The 26,940-nt window shown below is 50.4% G+C and overlaps 2 protein-coding genes and 1 long non-coding RNA gene across 4 annotated transcripts; 1 reads left to right on the forward strand and 2 right to left on the reverse strand.

The window, feature by feature from the left end:
* Positions 1–3,977: 3,977 nt before the first annotated feature.
* Positions 3,978–10,271, reverse strand: SLC39A3 (solute carrier family 39 member 3). Of its 2 annotated transcripts, XM_080988585.1 has the most exons (4): positions 10,203–10,252; positions 6,520–6,580; positions 5,778–6,073; positions 3,978–4,860 (listed from the first exon to the last, which is right to left on the reverse strand). In XM_080988585.1, exons 3-4 carry the CDS (start codon positions 5,982–5,984, stop codon positions 4,111–4,113), a joined length of 957 nt encoding a protein of 318 aa, XP_080844711.1. In that variant the 5' UTR covers positions 5,985–6,073; positions 6,520–6,580; positions 10,203–10,252; the 3' UTR covers positions 3,978–4,110. The 2 variants fall into 2 exon arrangements, with proteins under 2 accessions (XP_080844711.1, XP_080844710.1); XM_080988584.1 differs by lacking the exon at positions 6,520–6,580 and having other exon boundaries at positions 10,203–10,271.
* Positions 10,272–14,929: 4,658 nt separating this feature from the next.
* LOC308467202 lies at positions 14,930–17,943 on the forward strand. Its single transcript, XR_013981163.1, has 2 exons — positions 14,930–16,134; positions 16,167–17,943. It is a non-coding gene; the product is annotated as an uncharacterized lncRNA (long non-coding RNA).
* SGTA (small glutamine rich tetratricopeptide repeat co-chaperone alpha) lies at positions 16,848–25,577 on the reverse strand. Its single transcript, XM_080988659.1, has 12 exons — positions 25,457–25,577; positions 23,385–23,514; positions 22,598–22,701; positions 22,272–22,356; positions 21,798–21,897; positions 21,401–21,505; positions 21,046–21,184; positions 20,572–20,634; positions 20,287–20,324; positions 19,935–20,024; positions 18,889–19,016; positions 16,848–18,341 (listed from the first exon to the last, which is right to left on the reverse strand). Exons 2-11 carry the CDS (start codon positions 23,482–23,484, stop codon positions 18,902–18,904), a joined length of 939 nt encoding a protein of 312 aa, XP_080844785.1. The 5' UTR covers positions 23,485–23,514; positions 25,457–25,577; the 3' UTR covers positions 16,848–18,341; positions 18,889–18,901.
* Positions 25,578–26,940: the final 1,363 nt, after the last annotated feature.

The raw sequence follows: 26,940 nt of genomic DNA on the forward strand, positions 1-26,940 counted from the left end.
GTCAGGGATGGTGGGAGTTGTAGTTCAAGGGCGCCAGGGTTGAGAGAGGCGGCACCACCCTGCTCTTACTAAAACCCCACTTTTCTGCCAGAATTTGGACTCAGCGGGGCTAAAAAACAACAACTAAAGCAAACACTGATAAAATGCAGAAAGCCAAAAACTTAGAACAGGTAAGAGTGAAGAAGGGATTGAGCAGCCATGGAAGAAAACCGTCTCCACCTCCCAGAAGGACAAGGAGGGATCCTGCCTGGTTTCCCTGGACAAGGAGTTCCAAAGGTGCCTGGGAGCTAGGGAGTTGCTGCTGCCAGCCAGTGCGGGCACTTCTGGTGGCCATCTGTCATGGATGCTTTAGCTGAGATTCCTGCATTCCACAGGGTTGGACTAGATGACCCTGGGGGGTCCCTTTCAAATTCTATGGTGCTTCTGCCAGACTCTCAGCCCAACCAAACCCCCAAATTCTGGGCTTAAAAGATGCCACTGTGACGTACAAGGCCAGGCCTTCTGCCCTACTCCCCTTCCCCCCCTTGCAGTAACCATTGGGCGGCAATGCCTTCCCAAACTGGAGAGGCGGAAGCCAGACTCTGGGGATGCACTGTACCTCTTTGCAGAATTCCTCCCAGAGCGCCGGGTGACTCATGCAGCCAATTAATTAATATCTGGGATTGTTACTAATATAGCAGCCAGCTGCGGGGAGCAACGGGGAGCCCCTCCCCGCAAGAGGCAGAGGACAAGGCGGCCCACTGGTCTGAGCAAAGCCCCCTGCGGGACACCTGTGGTGCTCAGCAGCTTCGCACTGGCGGGGTGTGTGCGTGTGTGTCAACAGCTCTGGAAGCCAAGCGGGGAGTGGGCAAGGAGCCAGACTTGTGTGCGCGCAAGGAACACCTGCAACCTTCCAGCTGTCGGGCTGTGCTGCCTCCATTGCCCCTGACTCTGCCGTCTGCTGGGGGTGGAGGGAGATGGGGGTGGGCCCTGCAATCTCTGGGTGCCCCTGCTTCCTGCTGCCTCGCAGGGTTGTTGTTCGCAGTTCCACCAAAAAGGTTATCGGGATGAAGGTTTACTTCAGAGAAAGTGTCCCTGGTGGGAACCGGCTCCAGCAGATGAACGAAGATTTGACAGAGGCTCTTCCTATGCTCTTATGGAGCCTTCAGGCCCAAAGGCAGTCCATCTGGATTCCCGAGTTCTTAGGGGAGCCGGATGAGACTCCAGAGCCCCCCTCAAGAAAAAAGGAAGGGGTGCAGCTCTGTCCGACAGTCACTTCCACAGGGGGCGGCTCAGAATTCACAACCCCCCACAAAAACTGCAGGACCCCATAAATTTAGGATAAATTTCGCTTTCTATTGTGCTCAGGATGGTGTTGTGGTGCCTCTAAACATCCCCCACTTTTTATGCATTTTGTGGTATAAATTTAACACTTTTTGAAATCTCTTTGCACATGCAAAGTTGTTGGGGAGCTCGGTAACTTCCAGGTGAAACCTGGTAGCTTTTCAACCAGGCCGCAAATTCTCCCATTTATTTTTCTGGCCCCACTTTTTTGCTGCAGAACTGGACCATTTAAGCCCATGTAATAATGGGTCATGTTTGGGGGGAGCATTGCAGAAAAACGAATAAAGCAGGTTGGAGTCTGGACAGTCCAGTGTAAATCCACCGCTGGTGCACTTATTCCTGCCCCAACAACATCTTGCAGGAAATCGCGCTGCAAAGAAGAACCCAAAAATCTCCAGAGGAATTTTGGTTTGGGAGTTTTATACTTGCAAAAATTGGCCTGGAACAGAGTACAGCTCCCCTCCCCCCAATAAACAGAGTCAGAGAAAAGTGGCGAAATTTGAAAGGTGTTTTATTTAAAGAGCGGCTGAATAAAAGGCCGGTGACTGTTATTATCATTTTTTAGCACAGTGGAGATTACACTGAATTATTAAAATAAAATAAAAACCCTGTCCCCAGAGCAGAATGCAAAAATATCACATGTGCACAATTTCCTCTGTGCTAAATTCAAAGTCCTGGTGGGGGGGAAAGGATGTGGATTTAAATGGAAAAGCAGCGTCAACGTGTTCTGCTCACAAGCAGGTAACTTTTCCCAGCATTGAAGCCCCAGAGTCCAAGGCTCCCTCTCTCACCACACCCAAGGAAAGCCAGGGAGGCACTTGGATCCCCTGCAAAACGTGGGCCTGGGCAGCATATCCTCTGCAGAAAGTGCACAGCCAAGCTAAGTCAACACAGGATACCTGCAGACTTGGTTGGGGGGCGATGGAACCCTAATCCCAGACCCCTAAGAAAAAGAGAGCGATCCGCCAGAGATATGGCCGCTCTTTCATTTGGTGGGGCCAAAGGACAGTGCAAGCTTCCGGGTCACACCAGCCTCTTTCGTCAGGTGGCAAAAAGCCCCAGCGCAATGTTTTTTTGACAAGACAGCTCTGCCGGATCCTTTTGGGTCAGCAAGAAGGGGGCTGGCAGCTGAGGACAGCTCCCTTTCCCACTGCAGAAACTGAAGGGTGGGCACAGGAGAAGAGTGAGGCCTCGGCACATGCCAGCTGCTACTTCTGAGCCTCGTGTTCGAGTCTCTCTCCCAGCATGAATCAAAGCCAAAACTCTGGTGCCAGAGCTGGGGGTGGGAAGCAGTGGCAGGAAGACTGAGACCCCCCCTCGCCCCCCTCGCCCCCTGCATGTCCTTCCACCCTGAAAGTGGTGCAGGAAAGAGTCTGCATGCCACCTCCTCTTTGTTCTCCAGGGATCCATTAGCCCATCCAAGCCTCTGGACTCAGCAGCCGAGGGGCCTCCTCTCTCTCTCTCTCTCTCTCTCTCTCTCTCTCTGGCTTCAGACCCCAGATGAACAAATAAATGAAAGGAACAGCAATGGAAACTTCCCTCCTTGCAGCCCACAAGGGTCCCAGCAAACCGGCTTTCCACTTTTTTGGGGTACAGCCCTGCTCCACCACCCCTTCCCCTTCAAGGAAAGCGTTAGAAATACAAGGAGGCAGAGAATTTGGGGGCCAGGAGGAGGTTTCTGTCTGTGCTGCAAATCCCCGGCTGCTGGAGAGATTAGGAAAGTGCATGACGCCCAGGGAGCAGCAGGTCCCCTCGACTGGGAAGAAGGAAGGAGAGCCTCAAGTGTCACCTGCGCACTCAGGCGCAAAGAGGGAGAGGAGAAGAAGCCAGAAGGAGAAAGCAGGAGGCGGCTCAAAGGGGGGTTGGGGACGAGGGGGTTGGATTTGGCAAGGTGGGAATCAAAGGAAAATGAAAAAGGAGAGACAGAGACTGTGAATTTGGGCTCCCTGGCAAATCTGCTCAAAGCAAAAGAGAAGGAAAAAATGAGCCTTTTGGAGAGAGGGGAAAGTGAACCTTTTGCAGGGAGAGAGACTGCGAATGTTGGCTTCCTGGCAGCCAGTGAGCTTTGGCTGGGCCAGACCACCAGCCAACTGTTGGCAAAAGCCCACAAGGGGATCTCCTCCCTGCGCCCCCTAAGAAACCCAACGAACATCCCAGCGGGCTTTTGCGTCCACAAGAGCAAAATCTGTGGGGAAACTGCACAGACCTGGAGGGAAACTCTGTGCAGCCAGGTCTCCCCTCTTGCCGCCACAATCCTCACCTCCAGGAAAAGAAGGGGGGAGCCACAGGGGGAAAAGATGCCCTTTCTGCGCCCTTGACCCTGAAGAGGCGCCACAGATTAGCCGGCTGCCAAGAGCTTTGCCAGGAGGGCAGAAAAAGGAGCGGGAACTGATCAGGCCCAGGTCCTGTTGTGACTCTGCCACCTTCCGTGGCCCTTGCCACCTTGCTCCTGACTGGTTCATGCCTTGCAGGAGAGGGGTTGCCCAGGATCTGGGGAGGAGAAAGGCATGAGTGCCAAGCTGCCTCAGGGACTCGGGTCTCCCTGAGAGCGAGGGAGCTGAGCAAGGCAGTGCCATGTCCCATCTTGGTCCCCCTGGTCCGGAGTGTGTGTGTCTAAGGGGGCAGCGGGAAGCGTCTCGTTCCTCCATCTGGCCTCAAGGCCACGGAGCCTACGCCACATCACGCCGTGCAATCTGTGCGCGGCCCCCCGAACTCTTTGGCGTGGCTTGGGGCGTGGCTGAGGGTGGCAGCGGTGGGGAAGAGCTTCCCCGCCTGGAGGCCACGGCGTCACCACTTGAAGAAGACAAGGGTGGCCATGACGGCGTAGCCCAGGACGAGGAAGAGCACCTTGAGGAGGCGGCTGCTCTTGTCCTCCAGCTCCTTGGCCAGGATCTCAAAGAAGGTGACAAAGACGAAGGTGCCGCTGGCAATGCCCTGCAGGAGCACCGAGGCCACGCTGGAGGCCACGCTGTGGCGGCTCTCGATGCCCATCCCGATGACGATGCCCAGCGGGATCATGAGGCTGACGGCGCCCGCCAGCTTGGCCGCCTCGCGCAGGGTGAGGCCCGTCTTGGTCATGGTGATGCCCAGCGCCACAGCCACCAGCGTTTCGTGGATGGCCACGCCCAGGAAGAGATTCATGACCTTGTGCCCCTCCTCCTGCAGGCCCAGCGCCAGCCCCTCGAAGATGGAGTGGGCGGAGAGCGCAAAGACCAGGCTGAAGAGGCGCAGCGGAGTCGAGCGCGAGAGTTCGTGGACGTTGAGGCCGCACTGGCTGGAGCTGTGGCTGGTCGAGCTGCCCTGGTGGTAGTGGTGGCGCTTGGAGGGCGGCTCCAGGAAGGGGCTCTCGAACTCAGAGTCGCTGCCCGCGTCCGAGCCGGCATTGAAGGTCTCCAGGTCAATGAAGGACGGCTGCTCCTTGCGCACCGTCAGCACCAGCTGCTCCACAAAGACCGTCATGAAGAAGCCCAGCAGCATGATGGTCTCAGCCAGAGGGTAGTCGGTCACCACGTTGCCCACCTTGAGCACCTCCGCCAGCTGCGGAGGGGAGAGAAGAGGCTGTGAAGCAGCGGAACTCCCTGCCACAAGGGGGAGGCAGCATAGAATTGTAGAGTTGGAAGGGAAACCTGAGGGTCATCCAGCCCAACCCCCTGCAAGGCAAGGATCTTTTGCCCAACATGGGACTCAAACCCACAACCCTGAGATTAAGAGTCTCATGGTCTGCAGACTGAGCCAATTGTCTGCTGTCTCTCCAAATATCCCCTCTGCCCAGCTCAGTGGAGATCAGCTTGGCTGGATCAGGCCAATGGCACCTGAGACCTGGGGGTCACCCACGAGCGTCTGGGGAGCCTGCAAAGGAAAGCCCCTCCCTCTCCTTGGCCCACCACAGCCAAGCAATATGGAAAGGTCAAGTGTCTCTTGGCTGCAGGGAAACTCGCATCCTGGTCTCCCAGGAGGAGTTTCTCAGACCCGCTAACAAGGTGGGAACCGTTATAGGAACAAACCCCCAGGATCACCCCTGGGCATCCTCAGCGGGGACTGGCACCTTCTTTCCCAGCCAGGAGAGGGGAGGAGGCTCTCAGGGCCGCCTTGGTGGCAGCAGCACAAATGGCCACCCAATGCGATGGCTTTAAAAGAAGATTGGCCAAGCCCTGCCCACTCCATGGCCCCCAGAAGGCTGCGTAGAAGGGGAGGCGGCCCTTGGGAACCCCCCTCACACACACGTTCACAGCAGTGGCTGCTGGGTTGTGTTGATCCTGCCCTCCACAAACGGACAGGGAGGGAAGCCCAGATTGAGTAGTTATCTATTCAAAGGTAGAGTGCCTCTGAATAGGGGGGCTCCATTCCATGGCCATACAGATCCGGGATGGGGAAACCTCAGGCCCCGGGAGGCTCAACGTGGCCCTCAAGGTCCTTTCCACATGGCATCGCCCCCCCCCCGATTTGCGCCCCACCTTTTCTCGCACAGCCGGCAGCAGGGCGTTGAAGCAGGTGCCCAGGAAGACGCCGCCTCCGAAGGAGTTGCAGACGGAGATGATGCGCTGGGAGCGCTCTGCCTTCTCACCGTCGGTGGCAATGAAGCGGACAGGCAGCAAGGACCCCCCCAGCATCAGCACAAAGACCCCCACCAGGGACAGCACCTTGGTCACCAGGAGATTCATGGTGGCGTGGTGCCCGGGGGCATCTGTTAGGAGGGTGCCAGGGGCTCCGGGCGGCAGGCGTAGGGGGCGGCCGCCAAACCCATGGAGCTCTGCAAGGGGGGATGAGAGAAAAACAGATGGGATTGAAACAACTTGGCAGTGAGACTGTGGAACTGACTGCCACAGGAGAAAGGCCACCATCCTGGATGGCTTTAAAAGAAAACGGGACACCTTCCTTTGTTAATGCTGGAGGGTTTCAAATTTTACTATTCTGTTGCTGGGGCAACACAGTCAGATGGGTGGCATAAAATAATAATAATAATAATAATAATAATAATAATAATAATAATATAAAACGGAGGAGGAGAGGGCTCTGGAGGGCTCCTAGCCAGGATGTTTATGACCTGCCCCCACAGTTAGAGGCACCGATGCTTCTGAATCAGCGTTGCTGGAAACTGCAGGAGGGGAGAGTTGCTCTTGTGTTCGAATCCTGCTTGTGTGTTTCCCTTTTTGGAGAGGGATAATTCTGCGGTTTAATTTTCACTGTGGTTTATACCTTGTTAGCAGCTCTGAGAAACTCCTTTTTCTGGAGAGAAGGAACCAGGATGCAGGTTTTCCTGCAGCAACAAAACAGACCCTTTCTATAAATAGACAAATGATTACTCATGACTATTACAGCGGTACCTCAGTTTTTGAACGTATGTTGTTCCGGAAGACCATTCCGAGTTCTGAAATGTTTGAAAACTGAAAACTCAATAGCCAACAGCTAGGCCTCAGGATCTTGCACTCAGTGGAAGCCGCTTGGCATGTTCAACTTCCAAGGTGTGTTCGAAAACCGAAGCATTTACAGTTATACCTTGGGTTGCGAATGTGATCCATGTGGGAGGCACGTTCGCAACCCGCAGCGTGAAGTGCCGCATCTGTGCACATGCGTGACGCGATTCGGCGCTTCTGCACATGAGTGTGACGTCATTTTGTGTTTCTGCGCAAGCGCCGAACCTGGAAGTAACCCATTCCGGTACTTCCAGGTTCGGCGCAGTCCGCAACCAAAAATGCACAACCTGCCATGTTCGTAACCTGAGGTATGACTGTACTTCCGGGTTTACGGCATTCAAAAACCGAAATGTTCGTCAACGGAGATGTTTGAAAACCGAGGTACCACTGGATGATTATTATTATTATTATTATTATTATTATTATTATTATTAAAATTTGTACACCTCCCTAGATCCAGTTCACAACATCACATTTCAGTATAAGAAACACAAAAGACAATAAAAATAAGAAGAAAAACAACCTAATAACCCCCATACTACTACTAAACTTTTGTTTATGTAAAATACTTTAAAGCAGACTTTTGGGGCATGCTGCCCTCAAGACACAGGAAAAACACACCGGCAGTGAAATATTTGCCCAGGTTCAATTCAGCTCAATGCGCCAGTTGCAACAGTAAGAACTCGATCAGTTAGTATGGCAGCACCTAGACTTTAGAACTCCCTGCCTCTTGAGATCAGGCAGGCATCTTCCCATTTAGTCCAGCCTGTTCGGATCTTGGAAAGGGGGGGGGGGATTTCAATCTGTTTTAGTACTTGAAACAAAGTTTTGTTTCATTTAAAGCTTGCGTATTTTTCTTGATTTTACGGCGTTATTATTTTCTAAACTGCTTTGAGGTTTGTTTGTTTTTAACTATCAAGATGTGTATAAATTTGACTAAATAAATAAGCAATTTCATAAAAAGAATGTATCAGTAATAACTAGTTATTATGATGACTGTTTCATTAATAGGCTTCCTGTCAGTATTCTTATTATTATGTTTTTATCCTTGATGTTCTGTAATGTGTTTTTAATGTGGAACACCACCTGGGATCTTCTGATAAAGGGCAGTATATAAATTGAAATTATTATTATTATTATTAATATTACATCTTCAAGGCCAACCCCACAAAGAATAGATTGCGATACTCTACCCAGGGTGTAATTCAAGAGAGCACCAATAATACTAATATTTAGAAAAGCAGAGAATCACTTGGCGCTCTAAGAAGACTTAAGAGCAGAGTCACATACTTTAAAGCACATTCACATGGCTTCCCCCTTGCAGAAGTATCCTGGGAATTGTAGTTAGCTTGTTAAGGGTGCTAGGAAGTGCAGCTCTGCGAAGAGAAACTACAGCTCCCAAGAATCTTTGGCAAGGGGGATTTCATGCTTTGAAGGCACGGAGCGGATCTATGCTCACAAATGCATTTCATTGTTATTCCTGGGTTTCTCCTTCCTTGGAGGTCTTGAATAATAATAATAATAATGATAATAAATTTTATTTATACCCTGCCCACCCCAGCCAGAGCCGGGCTCAGGGCGGCTAACACTAGTAAAATTACAGTAAAAACATAAAAGGAAAAAAAACTAATTTAAAATACAGGTTAAAATGCAATTTAAAATGTAGCCTCATTTTAAAAGTAGCTCATAGATCAAAACCATAAGGGGAGGGAAACATAAGGGTCAGACTGAGTCCAAACCAAAGGCCAGATGGAACAGCTCTGTCTTGCAGGCCCTGCAGGGCCCTGGTCTCATGAGGCAGAGCGTTCCACCAGATCGGGGCCAGTACTGAAAAGGCCCTGGCCCTACTTGAGACCAATCTAAATTTAAACAGTTTGGGCAGCCCCGTCAGGGATCCTTGATCTGTGATCCCTGCCTTGCAGGCAGCTGGACTTGGATGCCCTTTGGCTGACCCTCCCAACCACACAATTCTATGATTCATTGGAGGTTTTTTAACAGAATTTGGATGGACTTCTGTTGGGAATACTTTAGCCATGTGATTCCTGCATTGCAGAGGAGGTTGCACAGGATGACCCTTGGGGGAGCCTGTTGCAGGAATTTATGTATAGGTTGGGGGTGTGCCCCTCCAGCAGATATCACACACATCCAGCCCACTACCAAAATCAGCACAATCACTTTTGTGACTTTTGTGATTTGTCCCCACAAAACACTTTATCACAGTTTCTTCCTATCTATTCAAAGGGCCTTTTCTGCGTGATACCAAATGTAACAATTCACTGATAAATGTATCTCTGTACTGGCTCACTGGGAAAACTTTAGAAATTCATACAGACATGTGAGCTCAGCTCCTCAGCAGCCCCTCTGCCTGAGTGATACCAATTCCTGGCATCCTGATACCTGAGTGCCAGACAGGTGGCCATTCCAGAAATAACAAACCCAGATGAAGACAAAAGGGTGCGATTAATTTGGCTGGGAAACAGAGAAATGTAAATATCTCTTTTGTTTCACTTGATGGGTGTTTGGTGGAGGGCAAGGGGAACCATGGGGCAGGGTCCCGGATGCTCAGATTCCTGCCCCCAGACCTCCCCTTTCATGGTGTAACTGTGATGTAGTTTGGGGGGGGTGTAACATGGGGATTAGCAGCTAATAAAAGTTTGGGTGCTCTTTTGTTTGGGGCTTCCATCTTGTTCCACCTGGTGGCAGGTGGGAGTCCTATCCAGTCTTCAATAAAGACCAAGCCTTCTGGCTCCTGTTTTGCTCTGCTATTCCTGGCTGGTGCCCTTGTTTTTTTGTCCAAGGGAGCCCTCAGATTTCTCTGTTAACAGTCCAAATCTAGGATCCTACAATTCACTGGCAGTTTTTAAGCAGAGTTGGGATGGCCACATGTTGGGGATCCCTGTGGGTCAGACTGGGTGCCATTATTATTATTATTATTATTATTATTAGGTTATGCCCCGGATAGAGTACCACAACCGGCTCTTCATGTCCTTGAAGACAGTTCAGAGATGATGATGATGAAGTTCTGACCCCTCCAAACCACACAAGCTGGCAAGCTCTCTCTCTCTCCCTCCCTCTCCTTTGTTGGAGGCTGTTCAGCAGAGGTCCGTCTGCTGGCAATCCTGCAGCCCTGCGACTGCTTTGTGCCCAAGTGGGGGCTGGACTAGATGGCCCCTGGCGGCCCCTGCGATTGCACAACCCTATGCAATAGCCTGCTATTATGACGATTATCACTGCTGTTCTTCTTCCTCCTCCTCCTCCTCCTCTCATGCCCCACACCCCCGACGGCGCATCCCTGGCTGCAGTTGGGCAAAGCCATTTGCAGACCCAAGCGGCTAGTCCTCATGGAGGCGGCGACGGGGAGGAGCCCCGCCCCCTGGCGCCCAGGCCCCGCCCCCTCCGGCAGTCCTGGGCGCCGGGACCCCGGGGGTGCGGGAGCCCCCTCTCCTCTTCCTCCCCCCTCCTCACCTGCGCGGCCGCTTCCCGTCCTTCCTCCTTCCGCCCCTTTCCCACCTCGCCCGCCTGCCTTGGCAACCGCGGCGAAGCGACGCCTATTGGCTGCCACTGACATCATGTCGGCGCCCGTTGGCTGAGCAACCCGCCCGTCCGCTGTGGACCCCGCCCTTTAGGCGGGCCTTTCCCTCCCTCTCGCCCCGCCCACCCACAGTCGCCTTTCGGCTGTGCAGCAAGTAAGGGTGTCCTCCAACCTTCAGGGAAGTGGCTGTGCCTGCCGAACGGCGGCCGGCGCGGAACAGCGGCCGCGACATGCCTGGTTCCGGCGACTTTTGCGTGTGCTGGGAGAAACCCGGCCGCCCGTTGGCTGAGCAGCCCTGCTCGGTAACGCTGATTGGCTGAAGCGGCGGCCGATTGACCTCGGGTTCAGGAAAGCGGAATACAGCGAAGAAGGGCTCTACGGGCAACTCGCGAGAAATGTATAGGAAAAAGGGTTCCATACGGAGAGCCGTCCAATGAGCGCTTCCTTATTTACGGGGAAGGCGGGAGGGGGGCGTGTGGTGCTTGTGTAATACTTTACAACACTAAGATTCCTAGGAATATCTATTTGTTTGTTTGAATATATATGTTTTATATTAATTTATAGTCTGTTCTGACCAGGAGCCATGAGATAAATAAAACCTCCAGGTCAATAGGCAGTCTACCTCGGAATAATTTGAACAGATAAGAAATCAAGATGAGTCAGATATAAAAGAGGAGTGGGAATATTTGGCAAATATTTAAAGAAATATAACAATCAGATAGGCTTCCAAGTGGGGTTAGATATAGGAGCAGCAGTTAAAAATAAGCAGAAGAGGGATGGTCATTAAGGAGATGCAGCTAAACAAGGACTAAGTTAGAACCCACCCACCCCTGAGGGATGTGTGTGGAAGCCAAAGAGTGTAAGATAAACAATGACAATTGTATAACGGATGTATTAAGATGTGTAAAATGCATTTAAAATCACACACACACACACAGAAGTGGACAGGTTGGTGCTCCATGGCAGTGGGGGGAGAGACTCCATCAGGCAAGGTCTCTTTCCACCTGCCTTGCCCCCCCCCCCCCAGTCTCTGCTTCTCATTTTGTATTGTATTATGTTGTGCACTGTGGTTTGCTGCTGTTTGTTGATTGGAGTTTAGAAATTACTTATTGTAACTGTTGAGTGGATTTCTGTTTAATTCTGAAATGCTGATATTTAGGCATGCATATTTGTGGTATGATAAGGTCAAAGCACATAAAGCATTTAGAAACCACATTGTCAGGAAAGCGCTATTTAATGTTTGGATAAGATATAAGGATTTGCTAGAAAACAAAACCCCAAGGTGGCTGTCACCAATGGAAGCGAAAGCCTTGAGAAAGGCCAATATGGAGGTCAAATGGCCGAAATATTGGGAAATTTTGGAACAAGACGGAGATAGACTGAAATTGCAGAGCTTTGAAAAATTAAAAAACAAAGTGCGAGACTGGCTTCATTATTATCAGATAATGGAGGCATTTAAATTGGACAAGAAAATTGGCTTCCAGGTGGAAAGATCTAAATTAGAAACAGAACTGTTAGAACCCAGAACTAAGAATTTGTCAAGAATGTATAACTTGCTGCTGAAATGGAATACTCAGGAGGAAACGGTAAAATCGGCTATGATTAAATGGGCACAGGACATTGGACATAACATTATGTTTGCTGACTGGGAACAGTTGTGGACCACAGGTATGAAATTTACGGCATGTAATGCCTTAAGAGAGAATATTATGAAAATGATATACAGGTGGTACATAACCCCAGTCAAGCTTGCAAAAATTTATCACTTGCCCGATAACAAATGTTGGAAATGTAAAGAAACTGAAGGTACATTTTTTCACCTTTGGTGGACGTGCCCAAAGATTAAGGCTTTCTGGGAAATGATATATAATGAATTTAAAAAGGTATTTAAGTATACCTTCCCTAAGAAACCAGAGGCCTTTCTCCTGGGCATAGTCGGCCAAATGGTGTTAAAAAAGGATAGAACTTTCTTTATGTATGCAACAACAGCAGCAAGAATACTTATCGCAAAGTATTGGAAGACACAAGAACTTCCCACGCTGGAGGAATGGCAGATGAAACTTATGGACTATATGGAACTGGCGGAAATGACTGGTAGAATCCGTGACCAGGGAGAAGAGTCGGTGGAGGAAGATTGGAAGAAATTCAAAGACTATCTTCAGAAACATTGCAAAATTAAAGAATGTTAGAGTGATGTTGGACTGAAAATAAGCGGTTTCCAGCTGTACAGGTTAAAGTTAACGATAGACTAAGATTAAAGATTAGGATTAAAGATGTTTAAAGAAATGGAAATTTGACAATTAAGAGGGAAAATTTTAATGTTATATTATACTAAGACTAAAGACCAGGTTTAAAGAAGTTGAAGTTATATATTTCAATATTATATTAAAGTTAAAGATTGGGATTAAAAAAGTGGAAAAGAAATTGCTGGACAAACAATTTGGATTGGAATACAAAAGAGGGAGGTATGAGGAAGTCCAGAAAATAAGTAAACTAAAAAACGGAAATGGAAAAGAGATATTGTTTTTAATTGTTATGTTTTTTGTTTTTTATTGTTGAATCTTGTTTTGTGTGTGTGTGTGTGTGTTTTTGTTATCCTTTTTTTGAGATATGTATTGTGTATGTTTTTCTTTTCTTTCTTTGTTGTTCAAAACTTTAATAAAAATTATTTTAAAAAAAATGAAATGCTGATATTTAATAATATTCTATACTGTTTTAATAAATGTTGAATGTTATTTTATTTGCATATTGTATATTGCATTATGCATATTGCCTTATTTATATGATGTTAGCCGCTCTGAGCCTGGCTTTGGCTGGGGAGAGCAGGATACAAATAAAATATATTTTTAAAAAATATATTATTGGCATCCAGAAGGTTCCAGGTTCAATCCCAGGCAGCGTCTCCTGGCAGGGCTGCAGATCCCCTTTGCCTGGCGCCCTGGAGAGCCACTGCTGCTGCCAGCCAGTGCTGATGACACCAAGCCGGATGGCTCAAGGGCCTCACTCTGTCCCAAACAGCACCCTGTGTTAGGGGGGCGGGATGCAGCTCAGCAGGATCCGCACAAAGCTTATAGCTTTTCTACAACCTCCTATTCCTGGAGCCAGGTTAGAGAAAAGTTTGCCTAAAGCAAAGGAATGAACGGTCATTGCCAAATATTTTGGGAAAAGGTCACCCCAAAAGCAATAAAGCGATTTTTGCCTAGGGAACTGCATAATGTATTATGTCATATGCATAGCATGCATACAGGAAAAAACAGAGATTGCAGATTTTCTAATACTAGTACAACATTTTGTACGTTGCACAACCCACTTTACTGCTTACAGTCAAGCGAAGTTTCAGCTGGTCTTTGTTTCTGCTGCAGGAAGCAAAATGTTCCCACACCACTTTGCTTGCGCCTTCTGCGCACCGATCCCTTCTCGGGATCTGGAGGACGGATGGCTTCTGAGAGCCAGTGTGGTGTAGTGCTTAAGAGCGGTGGACTCGTAATCTGGGGAACTGGGTTCGCGTCTCCGCTCCTCGACATGCAGCTGCTGGGTGACCTTGGGCCAGTCACACTTCTCTGAAGCCTCTCAGCCCCACTCACCTCACAGACAAAATAAAAAAAATCCTTCCAGTAGCACCTTTAAGACCAACTAAGTTAGTTCTTGGTATGAGCTTTCGTGTGCAAGCACACTTCTTCAGATACACTGAAACAGAAGTTGCCAGATCCTTCTATATAGTGAGAAGGTGGGGAGGGGTATTGCTCAGAAGGGTGGTGGGAATGGGAGATTGACAGATAGCTGAGATGAGCCTGCTGACGACTCTTAACGACTGTAATAGGTCTTACAGGAAAAGGCAAGGGGTGAGAAGGTGAGAAATGGCTTAGTCATGTATAATGGGATAAGAATCCAATGTCTTTGTTCAAACCAGGTCTCTCCATGGTTTTAAGTTTGGTAATGAGTTGCAATTCAGCAGCTTCTCTTTCCAGTCTATTTCTGAAATTCCTTTGTAGTAAAACAGCTACTTTGAGATCTTGTATAGAATGTCCTGGGAGATCTGGCAACTTCTGTTTCAGTGTATCTGAAGAAGTGTGCTTGCACACGAAAGCTCATACCAAGAACTAACTTAGTTGGTCTTAAAGGTGCTACTGGAAGGATTTTTTTTATTTTGACTATGGCAGACCAACACGGCTACCTATCTGTAACTCACCTCACAGAGTGTTTGTTGTGGGGGAGGAAGGGAAAGGAGAATGTTAGCCGCTTTGAGACTCCTTCGGGAAGTGATAAAGCGGGATATCAAATCCAAACTCCTCTTCTTCCTGCTTCCAGGGATTCTCCCAAACCCGCAAGGCTTTTTTGCAAGGTTTCAACATTTCTGACAAGTTCTTGAAATGATTTTCATGGAGTAGAAATGTTACATAGTACAGTGATTCCAACTGTTCCTTTTGGGGTCCCTTTTTCAGTGCCTTTCAGAGAAAAGTTCTGATACAGGTTTTGTTTTTTTACAGGAGTAAAAAAAGTTATAACCCTAATCCACATACCCTGCTTGCAAAAAGGGTTGTGTCCTGGCAGCTTCCCCAAATGGGGCTGGGAAGGGGCAAGGTTCTCCTCCGATCCCTGCTTAATCCCCACCCCAAGACATCACCGCCAAACAAACCCCCCTGAGGACTGGCACCTTTCTTTTCATTTAACGCAGGAATAGAGCCCAGGGCCCATCTGCAGCTTCCCCATGAAGGGCAAGGGAAGAGAGTGCCCAGGGGGCCACTGCCAGTCAGAGCAGGCAGCATCGGACAAGTTGGGGAGAAAGAAGCATTGATTGGGAGGTGGCCCGGGTTTGGACTAGATGACCCCGGGGTCCCTTCCAGCTCTACAGAATGGTCAGCTAAGAGCTCCTAGTTTAGGGGCAGTCTATCTTGAAGCACCGGTTCCTGGGAAGCAGCAGCTCCTTCCTGCCCTCTCTCCAAACTGGGCTGTTCCCAGTTGAAACCAGGATGTGGAGCCGCCTCTGGCTCTGAGCCAGGTGTTCGCTGGATTTTTAAAAAGGGCCATGTCGGAAGGGATTCCAAGAACCACCTAGTCCAACTTTTCTGTGGCTAAGAAAAGGACGATCCTTCCTCCCAGAAGGAAACACGGCTTGCTCCTTTTCATGTATGCTGACTCGCCTCCTGCAACTTGCAGAGGGCTGGGCTGGAGGACCTCTGGGGTTCCCTCCCAACTCTGCAGCTGTCAGTTGCTGCTCATTCTTTTCCTTGTGACTTTTCTCTGCAACCTCCCCCCACACTGTCCCCTGCACCAAGTTGTGCTTTTAATATTTCATTGGGAGCTGCCCAGTGCAGCTGGGGCAACTCACTGTCTGGACACAGGAAGGCCAACTTGGAATTGTTCACGTGTTCAGCAGATTACTTTTAATTATGCTCATGTGCGTTTACCAGATGGCTGGTTTTTCATGTGTCATCAAAGAAGTTATAACTACATTCCCGCAAATTTATCTGATGCTCAATGCTGCCTCAACAGACTGACATGGGTCCAGCCTAGTTGCTCAGTTTTAGAAAAGAATAGGCAAAGGTTATTACGCTCACTTCAGGAATATCTGCTAGAGATCTTTATGTGATACAGAAACACATGCAGGCAGATTATGAGGACACAATGCCTCTCCTCTCTTAAGTATTCCTGTACATAAATAATAAATAAATAAAAAAGGGTGAGATGTAGGGATCAGATGGGATTACCATGAGGAATTATAAAATATACATCAAGCCATCGTGTCCACGATGAAAGCATTGTGTTGACTGGGTTTGATATATTGACGATAATTTCTGATTAAATCCCATAAGATTCTACATTCATGCCCTTTTGACTCTACTGCCCATTTTTCTCTCCTCACATGTCACGTACACAGCAGTTGCTTCGCCAGGCAGGCATCCTGGGCCATAAAGATAGTGGGCAAGTTTCTTTGATGCAGGATGTTAATCTTAGGGCCTGGAAATAGTTTCACAGGAAGGTGATAAAGATGCCTTTCTCCTTGCCATCCTTCCATCCTCTCTTGTTTACTCCTGTTTGTGATCTCCGGAGTTTCTCTAGTCCTCTTTTATTTACTCTCAGATTATGTATGCATGCTCAGAGTAGTAGTCTTTGTAGTTAAAAGAATTTCTTTTGATCTAACTTTTCCCCCAGGTGGGTTTGTTTAAATGCTCAGAGGAAATCTGATTGGTTCTTACGAACACTCTGTAAAAAGTTCTTTTGTGAATAAAATGGCCTGGGCCAGGGGCTGCTGGGATCTGACGGACAAGCACAGAGAGACACGATTATACGCACCCTTCCCAGAGTCTTGCTGGTTCAAGCCTCTGTGTGTATTCTAATTAATCAGGGTTCAATCCTTCCTTTACTTTGCGAACGCAACAAGAACAGTTTCAGGTTAAGTACGGACCTCCGGAACGAATTAAGTACTTAACCCAAGGTACCACTGTAATTAATTATCATTATTATTATTAATAATAATTCCCTGTTTTAGGTTAGATGGGGGCCAATCGAGAGGGGGACAACAGCAAGCAACAGTGTCCAAAGGATTTTATTTTCTACGTTAAAAAAAAGAAAACGGAAACAGTGCCAATTTCTTTAATAATAATAGTAATTAAAAAAAAAAACATTTTGAAGGAATCCAAAGAAAAGCTCTTAGGGGGTGGCGGGGGGGAGGTCTCAAACCCCTTTCCCCCTTTTAACCCCCCAGGGATCATTTATTCCCAACAAGGCATCTCAAAAATTGTCAATGCCCCCTTTTTGGAGCACCCCCTTCTCCAAATGTGGGGCACCAAGGAGGTGGGATAGAACGGCAAGTTTCTGAGTGCCCATTTGCCCCCACCCCTAATCCTGAAGAGGGTCTGCAGAAGGCGGGTTGCAGGCTGGGCAAACCAGGAGCAGAAAAGTGGGGTTGGGGGTGTCGCTAGAGACCCCCAACTGTAAGAGGAAGCCCTGACCTGGCCTTGCAGCGGGGAGAGGAAGAGAGGGTCCTCTTTTCCGCGGAGCCACTCATCTTTAGAAATCAGACCCTGTCTCTGGAAATGCAGCTTGGGGGTGCGCATCTATTCGAACTGGGGGTGGGAGGCAGGAAGCTTGTCTGTCCATCTATCCCAGAGGCCTTGTAAAATATCGAGGGCAATCCCCCCCTTGCAAAGCAACTTTCTTGGCACCGGATTCATGGCGACCCTCCGTGGGGCAGGTGGGGGTGCTCAAGGGCGACGCCCCGGGGGCATTCACACACCCTTCCTACACTAAAGCCAACTCAGCCCCCCCAAGACAAATTTCCTTTTGCTAAGCTCACAAACATGCAAGAATCCCCCCAAATTCCCCCTCCCAATATTTTAATTAAAAACCTTCTGGAAGCCAAAAGGGGGGCGAGACGTTGCTAACCTGTGCTCCCTCCACAAAGAGATCTACGCATATCGCCATGATCTTTTAAGAAAGAGAGGAAACAAAGAATATCCTATTTTTCACCTTAGCTGCAATTTCCCAAAGTCATGGCCCCCCCACCCTGCAAAACACACATGATCCCATGCAAAAATCCCCCCCCACCCCCCGGTTTTTGCCCTGTGCTAGAGATCCCAGACGAAGGAAGAGCCTGGCAAAGGGAGAAAGAAACAGAGACAACAACCCGGGGAGGTGGACACAGAAATCCATTTTTTGGGGGGTTGGTGTTTTTTTGCAAAAATAAAGAAAGAGAGAGGGTTTGCTCCCCCCGCCCCCGCCCCCAGAGAAGGCCGTGGTTCTGGAGTGAGGCTTCTTCCCTGGAAACATAGCATCTCCCCGGGAGAAAATGGGATTTAAAAACTGCCGCACCAGTCGTGGATCTTCCCGGGGGTCTCAAGGGGGGCAGGAGGAAGAGGAGGAGGAGCAGGAGGAGGAAGGGGAGACTACTGGGGTGGGAGGAGCTGCCTCTCTAACATGCAGGTTCGGGGGTCCCCCCCAACCCCCCCATTCCTGCCCCCCCCCGCACTCCATGAGCAGGAGAAACAGCAACACAAACATGGCTTTTCCAGTTTCAAATCTTCTTTCCTGTCCAGCCGAGGAAGGAGGTCATCTTCCGACAAAGGGCACCCCTGGAAGGAAAGCAGGTGGTTTTGTTCTTTAAAAAGGGACATGCCCCATAGAACCGAAGAATCCGGATAGACTGCCTCTGGAGCTGGAGGCTCCATATGTACAGGAACGGAGCCTGGGCTGTTGGTTCGGGCCCCAAGGGGATCCATCCATCCCAGCTTCCTGTCCTTGGAGTGGCCAGGCTTCCCAGCCTTTGGATCAGGCCAAAAGGGGCTCATCTGGCCAGGCTTCCTGTCCTTGCAGGAGTCTGGATAGAGTGCCCCTGCACCTGGAGGCTCCACAGTAAGAACCTGGGTGCCGCATCCAGGGGCGCATCCAGCCCAGCTTCCTGTCCCCACACTGGGCAAATGCTCCATAGGACCTAGAAGCCCAGGTAGACTGCCTCTGGAGCTGGAGCCTCCACAAGAAGCCCAGCAGCTGCTGCCACATCAGGCTGTCTGCTCCTGTGTCTGATCATTTTCCGGGAACACCAGAGACCATCTCACCCTGCGACAGCTAGCACGTCAGCCCCCCGCCCCCGGAGCCCCGCACAAGGTCCCCGGCACACACCTTCCGACCCGCCTCATTCCTGCTGCTCCTCATTGCTGGCGCTGGGCGTCCGGCTGCGGATCTGGCTGCGCAACTGCTCAATGAGTTCCGGGTTCTGCTGCTGCATCTGCTGCGCAAATTGCTGGCCCCTGCAGAGGGAGAGAGGCACGTCAGGGAGGGCCCCTGGTCAGGATGCCGGGCATTTTCCCGCTGCAAAATGCGCTGGAATATCCAGGCAATCTGTTCAATTTAATAAATTCATAGCCGGCCACCTGTCCCGGGGTCTTCGAAAGATTTAATAACCTCAATAAATCCATAGCCAGGAGACTCTGCGCAACTTGAATTCCCTACTGAAGGGTAAAGAGTTCATACCACAAATGCGGGCAGAGACTCTGCAATATTGTGGCTTGAATTCGGGGACACCACCTGCCAAAATATTTGAATGGGAAGCATGTATTTGTGGTCAAATTATTGCAGGTTCATCTGATAAAAATAGATTTAAAAATAAAAGGGGAGAAAGGAGCAGCAGTTCTCCAAGAGTGTGGCAGGAAGGTTCAGGGGCAACCCAAGAAACATTTTTTATTTTATTTTATTGACTTATATACCACCCTTCATCATAAGATCTCAAAGCATTTCCCATTCAAACATTTCAGTCCAGGGAACTACCAAAATCATGTTTTCATTTGCAGAATATGGATGGATATCTTTTCAAAATTAAGACTATCTTCACTGTTTTCCCCAATGCATATCTTACCAATAAAAAAGACTGGTTGGTGCAAGCAAGTTTTTGTTCTGCAAATGCGGCCCGGAGAAAAAAGTTTGGGCGTGGGACTGGGACCTGGGAGAGACCAGGGTTCAGATCGCGCCCACTTGGACTGGGGGGCCAGCCGCTACCTCTCAGCCTAACCAGCCTCGCAGGGTTGCTGTGAGGGGGATTAAATGAGGAGGGAGGGAGAGCCAGCTGGAGATCCTTGAGAGGGAAAGCAGGGAGGCCGATGCAAGGCTGCGGGCCACGTGCTGTTGCTCAGAGCCGGGAGGGGAGAGACCGCCCAGACCTTTCTACTCACGCTTGGATAAGGCTGGCGAGGTCACTGGGGGACGCGCCCGCTCCTGGCGCTGCCATGGGGTTGGTGCCACCCGAGATCATCCCAGACATCCTTCCAGCAAAGAGGGCAGGAGAAAAGAAAAGGGGTCATTGTCACAGGTTGCGAGAGTCGGAAGGGTTCCCCCAAAGGTCATCCAGCCCAACCCCCGGCAAGGCAGGGAGCGCAGCAATCCTCGGAGACTCTTCTGAATGGCAAGTTGGCTCTCCTTCCAGCAATTCTGAAATCTGCAGGGACCCTGCCATTCGGGGGTGTCAGAAGAAGCTTTAAAAAAAGACCCCCCCTTCCCTAAAAATCAGGTGTTTCCCATACTTACAATTGCTGTACCTGCGGATTGTTCATCAGGTTTGATGCCTGTTTTAATTTTTTTTTAAAGGAGAAAAGTGGAGGGGAGAGAAAGAGAGAGTGGTTGGGAAGTCTTCTTTTTACTATTAAATTTTTATTATGAATTCTGTCTTTTTTTCTATTGCAGTTTTATGTTTTGAAGTGCCCTAAGATCTATGGTTAGAGGGCAGCATACAAATTTTAACAACAACAACAACGAGATCCTTATTCCTCCAATAAATCAAAACACCAGCTCAGGAAGCAGGGCTAGACTCACCATGCTCATGAACCCAGGGTTGTTGAGCAAGCCGGCTAAGTCAAAGCCTCCAGCACCTCCTGTCTGAAAGGCAAACAGAACCGTAGAGTCAGAAGGGACTGCCAAGGATCATCTAGTCCAGCCCCCCGCAAAGCAGGAACCTTTTGCTCAGTGTAAAAGCAAAAGGAGGATTTACACACCACTGTTTCCTCCTAGGAGCTGAAGGTGGTGTGCAAAGTTCTCCCCCTCCGTTGACATCCTTGCCATGACCCTGCAAGGCAGGTGAGTCTGAGAGGTGGCGATTTGCACCCTGATCTCTTCCCGTTTAATCCTCACAGCCACCCTGCAAGGGAGGCCAGACCAAGAGAGGCAGCGGCTGGCCCCCTAGGTCACCTGGAGGCTCTATGGAAGAGGGTGGGGGTGTCAACACCAGTCCCTCGTGGGTCCTGGCCCAGGTGCTCTAACCACTGCACCACTGCTGCCTCTCCTTCTCACCGGGCTTGGAGCCTCCTTCATTTTCTGCTCCGTGACTTTGAGGTTGGACTTGTACGTCTCGTTATCTGGGTCAAGCTCCAGAGCTTTTCTGTAGTAGACAACGGCGTCCGAGAGTTTGTTCAGGCTCGACAGGGCTAAGCTGGGAGCAGGAGGCAGAGAGAGAGAGAGAGAGAGAGAGAGAGAGAGAGAGAGAGAGAAGGTTGCCTGACCGAGAAGGAGCACCCTGAGGTCCAAAAGCCGTTCCCTGGCTTCTCCCTTACAGGCCACATCCTGGGTCCCCCACTTAGGCTGGAGGGGCCAGTGGGGAGGGGGAATTACCTCTCCCGCCCCACCTTCCGCCCCCCAAGATGCTCACCCCATCCTGCCATAGGCCTTGCTGTATTTGGGGTCGATGTGGATGGCTCGCTCGCAGTCCCGGACGGCCCCGGTGTAGTTCCCCAGCTTGCTGTAAGCGGCAGCCCTGCGGAGGAGAGAAAGAAAGATGCTCAGCGCTCACACAAATGGCACCCTAGAATCATGGCATTGGAGGGGACCCTGAGGGCCATCTAGCCCAACTCCCTGCTGTCCCATGCGGAAATCAAACCCGCAGCCCTGGCATTCTCAGCACCACACTCTAAGCAATGGAGCCATCCAGGCTGACAGGAAGGGGGAATATAGAGAGAAACAAACATACATAGAACATTACACACACACACACACCCCTACAAAAGTGGAGAAAGAGAGAAAGATCTGCCCATCCCCCACCAGCTCACCGATTGCAATAGTAAACTGCATTGGACGGATTCAACTCAATGGCTTTCCCATAGAAGGAGACGGCACTTTCAAAGTTTTCCGCCTTCATCTGCTCATTTCCTATTGAGAAGGGAACAAGGAAATCCTAGAGTTGGAAGGGACCCCGAGGGTCATCCAGCCCAACCCCCTGCAAGGCAGGAATCTCCGCTAAAGCATCCAGAGCATCATTATCGATGCTTTTTTTTCTAGAAAAATAGGTGCTGGAGCTCACGATGAAGTAGTTTCAGTAAGTGCCACACTTTTTAACCAAAAGAAAGAGGTGCTGTACTGCAGATCCTTGAGAACCGCCTGGAAAAAAGCACTGAGGATGAGGGTGATGATCCCTGGCAGGCCCTCAGCTGTGGGGCTCCCTCCCCATGGAGACGCGTCTGGCCCCCTCACTGTGCGGCAGCCCGGCTGGAGCTGGCATGGAATGCCCGGAGGGAGGGTCTCACCTTCGGCCTTCAGCCTTTCTGCCTCTGCGGCCTCTTCTTCTGAGGGGGTGACCGGCTCTGAGGGGGGTGGGCTTGGCTGTGGCTCCTGAGGCACACCAGGGCAGAAAGAGAGAAGAAAGTCAGAGCTCAGGAGGTGCCTGCCCAAAGGACCCTTCTTGGGGCAGGCAGGATCACCAGGAGGGTCCCCCAGCGCTCAACCAATCCAACCCAGTCATGCTGCCACTACAGACTACCTGCTCCCCCCACCCAGTCTCCCCCCACTCTGGCAGCAACACCGCCTGCAAAGACACCCCCTTCTCCCCTCCTCTTGCTCCCACAAAACCTACCTTTGCTGCAGCAGCTTCGAAAATCTCCGGCAGGGTCTGGGACAAGGCGAGGCTGCGGTCGTCCGTGGAGACACCAAACGCTGTCTCGAGGCACTGGATGGCGACTGCAGGAGAGACAAAGGGCCCCATTAACCCTGCTCCCCTCATTTACGGCTCCACAGGGAGGCGGGGGGGGGGCTCGGTGGCAGGACACGTTTCTGGCATGCAGAAGGTCCCAGGGTGGCAGAGACACTCAGCTTCCAATCTCAAGCCTGTGCCCACTCAGCAAAGACAAGCCTGGATGGGGCAACCAAGCCAGATGGGCAGGGTATAAATAATAAAATTATGATGACGGTTATTATTAATCAAATTTACCCCACCCTGCAAAACAGTCCACTTTTAAGGAAGCAGTGGTGCCGCGTTGTGTGTTTTAATGGATTAGATCGATCGATCGACAGCTACATAGATGTAGTTTCAATTTCAACGATGTTTGATCACTTTTTAATTTGTTAATTTGTTGGAAGCTGCCCAGGGTGGCTGGGGTAACCGAGTCAGATGGGTGGCATATAAATAATAAATTTGTTGTTGTTGTTTTCCTTTATTTTTAGCAGTTTCTGTTTTATCTCCAAGCTGCCTTGTGTCCTGTCGTGGCAAAAGGCAGGATATAAATTATTATTATTATTATTTTTAAGAGTCAAATGTTGGGCGAGAAGGTTGGGTCAAAGGGGCCCCTGAGGCCTAAACAGGAAAACATAGAATCAAACTGAGCTTTTTCCAGCTCCCATTTGCCCGTCCTCCGCCCCCCCACCTTCCAGGCTCTCCTGGGCATCGGGTGAGAGTCCGCCATGATGCAGCTGGTCCTGGAGGAACTGGATGATGGAGAAAGCCAGGCGCCTCTTCTCGGCCATGCTGGGGCTCCAGGGAACTCCTCTTGGTGGCTGGAAAAGAACAGCAGCACACAAAGGGTTAACGGGCAGCATTCAAAATCTGCCAGGTCCAACTGGGGCTACAGGGAGATCTCTGGGCACCAGGTTGGAGATGGGCATCTCCGTCTGGCTGGCCCCTAAGTGGTTCAGCAGAAGAGCTCATTTCTATCCCAAGGAGTCCATGGTTCACCCCCTCCTCCGTTAATCCCTACAACAACCCTGCGAAGGAGGCGAAGAGGTTGTGACTGACTCCAAGGTCACCCAGCAAGCTTCATGACAGAGTGGGGATTCGAACTCTGATCTCCCAGGTCCCCGTCTGACATTCTCACCATTACACCCTCACTGGCTTGCCAGAGCACTTCTGCAAGGAAATAAATACAGTGGTACCTCAGGTTACAGACTCCACTAACCCAGAAATAGTACCTCAGGTTAAGAACTTTGCTTCAGGATGAGAACAGAAATTGTGTGGCAGCAGCGGGAGGCCCCATTAGCTAAAGTGGTACCTCAGGTTAAGAACAGTTTCAGGTTAAGAACAGACCTCCAGAACGAATTATGTTCTTAACCCTAGGAACTACTTCCGGGTTAGAGGAGTTTGTGACCCGAAGTGTTTGTAACCCAAAGTACCACTGTATGGGGAAAGCCAAATGTCACTTAGAGAAGGTCCTGAAATATTCTCCTTGAAGCTGACAAAAACCAGGACATCATTGGATTTCCTTCTACGCCTTCCTTTCTCGCAGATATGGTCACGCTGTAGAACTGACGGAAGGTTTGTCTGTTTGCATTGGGATGCCTCTTTGGAAATTATCTCCACATTCTGCAGGGCAGCTCCCCAAATCAAGGAGCAAGTTGTACCTCTGGGCTTGGATCCCGTCAGGTGACATTTTGGATCAAGACTCGGGACTGCACCACTCTAAAACACACTGATTTCAAAACAGTACTTATTTTAAAGCCCACTGATTTTGAGTACTGATTCCAGAACCATGCTACTTTTAATAACAATAATAATAATTCATTTTTTTTACCATGCCCATCCACTCTGCGGAAATCAATTTCAAAGTGCACTAATTTTAACCACTGACTCCAAAACCACCACACTTTTAAAAACTGATTCCAAAGTGCACTGATTTCACCACCGATTTCAAAACTGCCCTGATTTTTGCTTGTTTGTTTCTCAGAATTGCTGAGGCCATATCCTCTATCCTGCTCCCCGCTCCAGTCTAGGGAGAGGGTCTTGCCTGGAGCGTCTCCCCCACCCCAAACCCCCTCCAGCCCATGGGGGGTGCTGCATCAATAAAACCAGCCATGCTGGTGCCCCGCTCCCCAGAAGCCAGAGAGACGCTCCTCACAAGGGACGGGTCTGCACAGGGGTCCCTCCAACACCTCGACCTTCTCGGATGGGCACCCAGAAAGGCAGGCGTTGCAGCCCCCCGTCTCATGGGATCTGGGGGGCTTTTGTTGAAGGAAGGAACCTAGCATAAAGTGAAACAGTGAAAACTGGGACCTCATGGTTTCTCACAGGGGGTTTGGCTGGACAGGCATGCATCCAACAGGCACGTCCTTCTCCCCCCCCCCCATGTACCACGTGGAGATGCAGGCATGGAAAAGGGCTGCACCTGCTGGACTTCTGCCTGTTCTGCCCCCCTCCATTATGTTCTGGGGAAGGGGAAAGGATGCCCCCCTCCGCGCCCCAACTCTTTCTCCGGGGAGAGGGAGGAACTCAACAGGTACCGCCCCGGACAGAGAGAGAGAGAGACCCCCCTTCCCCTCGCAAGGACCCGGCTGCCTCCAGGGGGAGGAGGAGGAGGAGGAGGAGGAAGGGGCAGCTCCCCACTTGCTTCGAGGCAGAAACCCAACCGATACAGCACCCTGGCCACCCCCCCCCAAGCCTCGGGGCGGCCCGTCCCCCCTGGGAACAAAGGGGGCCCTTCCCCGGGACCCCGCCCCCCCCACTCACCAGCCCTCCGTCGCCCCCCAGCAGCGCAGGAGCCAGCGAGTCCGCCTCCCCCGGGTGCGCATGCGCGGGTGGGTCCCCTTCCCTTGTTCTCCGGCCTCCCGGCCCAACTGCGCAGGCGTGGCTGAGAAAGGACTGCGCCTGCGCTCCGGAGCAGCTTCCGCCAGTCGCCGACGCCCAACTCTCAGTCCCGCCGGGCAAAGCGCTCATCAAAGCGCGTGCGCAAAGAGGCCCCTCGCCGCGCTCAGGAACGCGCGCGCGAGAGTGACGTAACTGATCTATCATCTCCAGCGCATTGCATTCCAGAGATAGATGAGAACTTTAGAGTGACACAACTCCTTGTCTGCATAGGGCGTTTTCGGGTTCACAGTGGAGAAATTCTCCTCCTCCTCCGAAGAGGGTACTGGGAGTTATAGCTCGGTGAGGGGCGAACTACGGTTCCCATGATTCTTTGGGGCGTGGGGGGGTACTTTAAATGCATGCTGTATGTATACAACGGTCTTGCTTGCTAGGGATGATGGGAGTTGTAGTCCCAAAACAGCTGGAGACCCAAGTTTGTTAAGTTTGGGAAAGTGTATCAAAGCCCCGCTGAACACTTTCTTCAGACTGGACACACCTCAGACTGCAGTCTTGTGGTTTTTAAGGGTTATTATATTTTTTAGAAAACATCCCAGGGCAGCTCAGTAAAAAGGAGCTCAAGCTGTGAGTTACAAGAGACTTGCTACGTTGTCCAATGTTTGCGGAAGACCAGGCTGAATCTGAAAAACTGGCACACAAGGGCCCTGCAATGTTGTCCAGTGTAGTTGTCATAAGCGTGTTGCGAACCTACAGCTGGCCTAAGACTAGCAGCAAGCGCTACCAAGGGGGCATCTGATAATAATAATAATAATAATAATAATTTATTTGTACACTAAAATCACTAAAATACACTAAAATCACACATTAAAAACTTTCCTGAACAGGGCTGCCTTAAGATGTCTTCTGAATGTCAGGTAGTTGTTTATCGCTTTGACATCTGATGGGAGGGCGTTCCACAGGGCAGGCACCACCACTGAGAAGGCCCTCTGCCTGGTTCCCTGTAGCTTTGCTTCTCGCAATGAGGGAACCACCAGAAGGCCCTCGGCGCTGGATCTGTGTCCGGGCTGAATGATGGGGGTGGAGACGCTCCTTCAGGTATACTGGGCTGAGGCCGATTAGGGCTTTAAAGGTCAACACCATCACTTTGAATTGTGCTCAGAAACGTACTGGGAGCCAATGCAAATCTCTCAGGACCGGTGTTATATGGTCTCGGCGGCCACTCCCAGTCACCAGTCTACCTGCCGCGTTCTGGATTAGTTGTAGTTTCCGGGTCACCTTCAATGGTGGCCCCATGTAGAGTGCATTGCAGTAGTCCAAGCGGGAGATAAGTAGAGCATGCACCACTCTGGGGAGACAGTCTGCAGGCAGGGAGGGTCTCAGCCTGCGTACCAGATGGAGCTGATAAACAG

The sequence above is a fragment of the Podarcis pityusensis genome, assembly GCF_964106645.2.
Source record: "Podarcis pityusensis genome assembly, chromosome: 18".
NCBI lineage: Eukaryota > Metazoa > Chordata > Lepidosauria > Squamata > Lacertidae > Podarcis > Podarcis pityusensis.

Excerpts from the sequence above, each read along its gene's own strand:
- SLC39A3 (XM_080988584.1), bottom strand. The coding sequence starts at position 5,984 with ATGAATCTCCTGGTGACCAAGGTGCTGTCCCTGGTGGGGGTCTTTGTG. Across the intron at positions 4,861-5,777 it reads TGCCGGCTGTGCGAGAAAAG|CTGGCGGAGGTGCTCAAGGT; the intron begins GTGGGGCGCAAA and ends TCCCCTCCGCAG.
- SGTA (XM_080988659.1), bottom strand. The coding sequence starts at position 23,484 with ATGGCCGAGAAGAGGCGCCTGGCTTTCTCCATCATCCAGTTCCTCCAG. Across the intron at positions 21,898-22,271 it reads AGAAAGGCTGAAGGCCGAAG|GAAATGAGCAGATGAAGGCG; the intron begins GTGAGACCCTCC and ends CCTTCTCAATAG. Across the intron at positions 21,185-21,400 it reads AAGGCCTATGGCAGGATGGG|CTTAGCCCTGTCGAGCCTGA; the intron begins GTGAGCATCTTG and ends TCCTGCTCCCAG.